This window comes from Bison bison, unplaced genomic scaffold (assembly GCF_000754665.1).
Source record: "Bison bison bison isolate TAMUID 2011002044 unplaced genomic scaffold, Bison_UMD1.0 scf7180017864183, whole genome shotgun sequence".
Taxonomy (NCBI): domain Eukaryota; kingdom Metazoa; phylum Chordata; class Mammalia; order Artiodactyla; family Bovidae; genus Bison; species Bison bison.
In genome coordinates this window covers 7,801,454-7,806,195 of record NW_011494755.1, presented here as the reverse complement: position 1 = coordinate 7,806,195, position 4,742 = coordinate 7,801,454, and the positions used below count along the sequence as shown (strand labels likewise).

The 4,742-nt window shown below is 35.9% G+C and overlaps 1 protein-coding gene across 1 annotated transcript in view; it reads left to right on the top strand.

Moving 5' to 3' along the window:
* Positions 1–4,742, top strand: part of KIAA0368 (KIAA0368 ortholog) — a 109,456-nt gene that overhangs the window by 45,465 nt on the left and 59,249 nt on the right. The window contains exon 9 of the mRNA XM_010843572.1: positions 2,245–2,326. Coding sequence (XP_010841874.1) covers positions 2,245–2,326 — 82 coding nt within the window. The remainder of the gene's footprint in view (positions 1–2,244; positions 2,327–4,742) is intronic.

Here is a 4,742-nt window from a genome sequence, read left to right as displayed (position 1 = left end):
CCGCCCCCACCCCATGGCAGCTGCGAGTCTGCTCTGTGTCTGTGACTGTCTCACAGATGAGTCCATTGGTGCCGTGCTTGAGACCCCACGTACAAGTGGTAGGTCATGTGGTATTTGTCTTTCTCTTTCTGTCTTACTTCACTCAATACAATAATCTCTCTAGGTCCATCCATGTTGCTGCAAATGGCATTATTCCATTCTTTTTTGTGGCTAATATTCCATTGAATATATGTGCCACATCTTCTTTATCCATTCATCTGTTGATGGACATTTAGATTGTTTGTTGTCCATGTCTTCATGTCTTGGCTATTATGAATAATGCTGCTTTGAACACAGGCATGTGTGTATCTTTTTGTATTATTATTTTGTCAGGATGTATACCCAGGAGTGGCATTTTCAGGTCCCACTGGCAACTCTTTTTTTTTTTTTTTTTTTTTGAGGACCCTCCAAACAGTTTTCCAAAAAAACTTCCTTTAAAACTTCATTGTGTTTGGACTGGCTCCATTCTTTACACCATGCAATAGATTGGATTGTTGGATATATAAATGTGGTGCTGAAGTATTCTAATTAGTTTTGGTTTTGTTCATTAAAACAAGTATATTTTCCAAAAAAAAAATAGCGTAACATTGTTAAGAGGTAAAAAGTGAGTTGAGAACAATATGTAGTTAGCCCATTTTGTTAAATAGAAATCCCAAAGTATCTCTTCAAGCGATCCTTGTCTGTATTGATCTGTTTCAATCTACCTGCCGTACCCATCTAGCTCTTTTATGTGCACAGGAAAGAAGTCTAGAAAAAGATACACCAAAGTTAGTGGTTACTGAAAGGAAATAGAGAGGGTTAGGGTGCAGAGTATAAGGAATTGTATTCTCTATATTAATAATTTTTGAATTTTCATAAGCGTGTAATCAGAAAACTAAAGCTAGAAAGGTGACAAGAGAAAAGTAGAAGAAACAGTGAAAGTTATCCTTATTAGTTAACCATTGTTAGGTTTTCTGTTTGTTTTACTAAAGTGTGTGTGTTTTGTCAAAAATCTGTAAACTTGAAGTATTTATAGAAGAGAAGCAAAGGTGGAACTCAAGGATTAGTTAGTAGAAATCAGCTGAGGAAAGATATAGGTAAATATAAGTAGGATTGTAGACTGTCTTTGAGGATAGTGGAATTGTGGATATCCGAATGAGGTAGTTTGATAGATGAAAGAAGAGATGGATTAGGAAAACAGTCTAAGCACCGTGGTAACTTACATTTGCACAGATACAACATAGTTTGAAAGCAGAATCAAGGTCAAAAGAGAGAAGATAGTGTGGTTAAATCTTACTATTTCAAGTGAAATACAGAATTGCATTATTCCTTGGTTTATAGAATGGCTGGCTGGCGGCTGCTGCGGAGGGTGGGTACATCACCAGTCACATTGTATTTCTAGGTCGGGGGTCCCCTACCTCCACACCATGGACCAGTACCTGCTCTCAGATGAGCAATGGCATTAGATTAGAAATAAACTGCACAATAAATGCATTGCACTTGAATCAGTCCCAAACCATCCTTCCCTCCACCAACCCATGGTCTGTGGAAAAACTGTCTTCCGCAAAATCAGTCCCTGGTGCCCAGAAGGTTGGGGAGTAATGTTCTAAGTCATCTTATTGTGGGGCCTAATTAGGAATAAGTCTTAATGACTAAATGGCAGCAAAGTCTTAGGTGTTAAGACTGCAGGTGTGTGCTGGGAGATAAGAGGGGGATGCTGGAGGTCACAGTGACACAGAATTTGAGAAATGCCATGGGCTGCAAGCTTCCTAGGGTTGTGGCTTTCTTTAATGGGTAAAATGTATTTTTTGGTCACTTTCCATATCACTTTTGAATTTCCAAGTGGCTAAACAGAAGAACTGTGCCTCAGGGCTCTTTGAACAAGTGTAGTATGGCTCTGCTCTGTTGGACCTGCTCTGTGTCATTGACCCTGAGAGTGGAATACAGTCCAGATTTCTTGAGTGGCACCAAATCGGGCCACTGGCTGCAATGGTCTGTGTTACATTGAATCATGGTGGGATAAAGAACTTTTTTTTTCTGTTTGAAAACTAACTTGGATAGAAATTAATCTCTTTCCTTCTCTTCTGCAGTGTCAATTGCCTTCTCTTCATTTGTGTATTTATAACATTTTTCTTTAATAATGTATTGAGGTTACGATATTTTGAAATTATTGAAGTGGGAGAGAGAAATAATAATTTTAACAAGCTTTGTTGAAACTTTCTGTAGCTTGATTGACTGGAATAATCCTGCCATCATTAATAAGATGTACAAGGTATACCTTGGAGATATACCACTGAAAACAAAAGAGGTAGGTTGTTTTGGTTTATTCTTACATTGTCATAAAAGCATTTTATTGACATGGTGATACTTGAACATTTTCTCCAGGTTATTTTGATTTAGGCTGAACATATGCTATAGGAAGTACTACTTTGAGACCATACTAGTGTAAGTAGATTAAAGTCTCCTGAAGTAGCTTAGTTTACCTGATGTGGTGTTTTTTATTCAGCTCCCTAGATTAGGCCTCAGTAAACATTTTCTGTAGATATTTTAGACTTTAATGGCTTTATAGTTCTGAGGCTGCAGCTACTCAATTCTGCCATAACGTGAAACCAGCCATAGAACATAACTGAATGAGCATGGCCATGTTCCAGTAAGACTTTATTGATACTGAAATTTGAATTTCTTATTATTTTGTGAAATACAATTTTGCAGAATATTGCTTTGATTTTAAAAAAAATCGTTTGAAAATGTGAAAACTTGTTTTAACTCACAGACCTTACCAAGACAGATAGTAGGCTGGATTTGGCTCATGGGCTGTAGTTTCTTGACTCCTGGTCTAGAATCTAGGACAGTAGGTGGGTTCTTCTGAATTTTCAAAGTAAGATGTTGCTTAATAACTTAAGTTCTTTTTTGTTCACTGTGTTTAGAAGTATTCCAAGTCTAAACCTAGACATACAAAATTATTTGTTTGCTTTCTAAACCATAAATAATTGTTTTAAAAATTGTATTAACTCCTGTTAGATTAAATTGAGTGTAATAGAGACTTCCCTGGCTGTCCAGTGGTTAAGACTCCCTGCTTCCACTGCAGGGGGCAGGGGTGTGATCCCTGATTGGCGAACTGAGATCCCTCATGCTGTGACACAGGCCTCCCCAACCCCCCAAGAAGAAAAAGTTGTGTACGATGTAGCAGAAAGAACAATGAGTTGGGAATTCTCACCCCACCCTGATTCTCCTCCTGAATGGATGCACATAAATGTTTTGGAGAGGAGAGATCTGGCTAATTGCACAACTTTTCTGGGCATCATGTTCTTCATGTAGAAGACCCACTAGGTCAGTGGTTCCCAGAGTGTGGTCCATAGGTCACAGAGGGTCTTTAGAGGTTCACAAAGCTAAGACAGTTTTTGCCTTTTTTTTTCTGTGTTGAATTTTGCACTGATGGTGCAAAAGCAGTGATGTGTGTCACTGCTGGGACCTTAGCATGAATCAGAGCTGTGTCATTAAATAATTATTAGGAATCATTCTGTTCTTCACTGTCAGCACTCTTGGTTAAAAAGGAGAGAGGAAATAAAACTCAGCTTACGAATATCCTTGATGAAGCAGAAAAAATTATTTTATATTAAGAGTAGAGAGACAAACTCTGGTTATTAAGATGGGTATTTGGCATGAATTTTCTCTTTTAAAATGAAAAAAATGAGGTTTCAAGAAAAACAGTTAACATGCTCTGTTGGCAATGGTGAAAGTTGAGCTTTTTAAGCAAAAATGAGAATTTTGGGAAATTTGTATTCATTGTGTTGAGCATGACAGTTTGTCAGTATTTACAGAGTTTTCTGATAAGATTGGTCATGATATTGACATGTGATTTGTGTGTGTGCGGATGTTTTATAATGAAATATTTGCGTAACTCAGTGAGCCAATATTTTCCAAATGACCAGTGTTGTTACAGAAGCATATAAGGGTAAGAGAGCCATTTAATACAATTTAATAGAGTGGTGGAATTTAGTATACTGTAACAGAGTATGCAGAGGTTCCATTGATACATTTTCAAATCCACATGACAACCTTTAAGAAACTATTTTATATCAAGTTTGTGGAAGTTTGTGGGTGGTATCTGTATTTAGAATATCTGTAATTAAGAATATCTGTAATTACCTGAAAAACCTAATAAAATAATCACCATTTTTCCAGTTACATATCTCTGTGAAGCTGGTTTTATTTTTTTTAATATACTTAAACCAAAATAACATATCACAACAGATTAAATGCTGAAAAAGATACAGGAATCCAGCTTTCTTCTATGAAAGTGGATAGTGAAGAGATTCACAGAAAAAACAGTACCACTCTCTCAGTGCAGTTTTTTATTTTGAAAAATGTAGTGTTTTTTTTTTTTCCCAGGATTTTTTTTTTTATTTCAACATATTTTCATTATAGAAAATTTAGCAAACACAGAAAAGCAATAAGAAAATTAAATTTTATCTGTAATCCCACCACCCAGGGCTAATAATTTTAACATGGTGTGTATCTCATTCCACTTTTTTCTATACATAAATATCACTATGTTGTATTTTTTTAAACATAATTGAGTTCTTGTAGTTCCACAAAGTTCTTTTATTATTTAAACAATGTTGCACACACTTTTCCATGTCATTGTGTTCTATAACATTTAATAGCTACATTGTATTACATTTATTTTTTTTAAGTTGGTCTGTTGCTTTTATTTTTTTTTA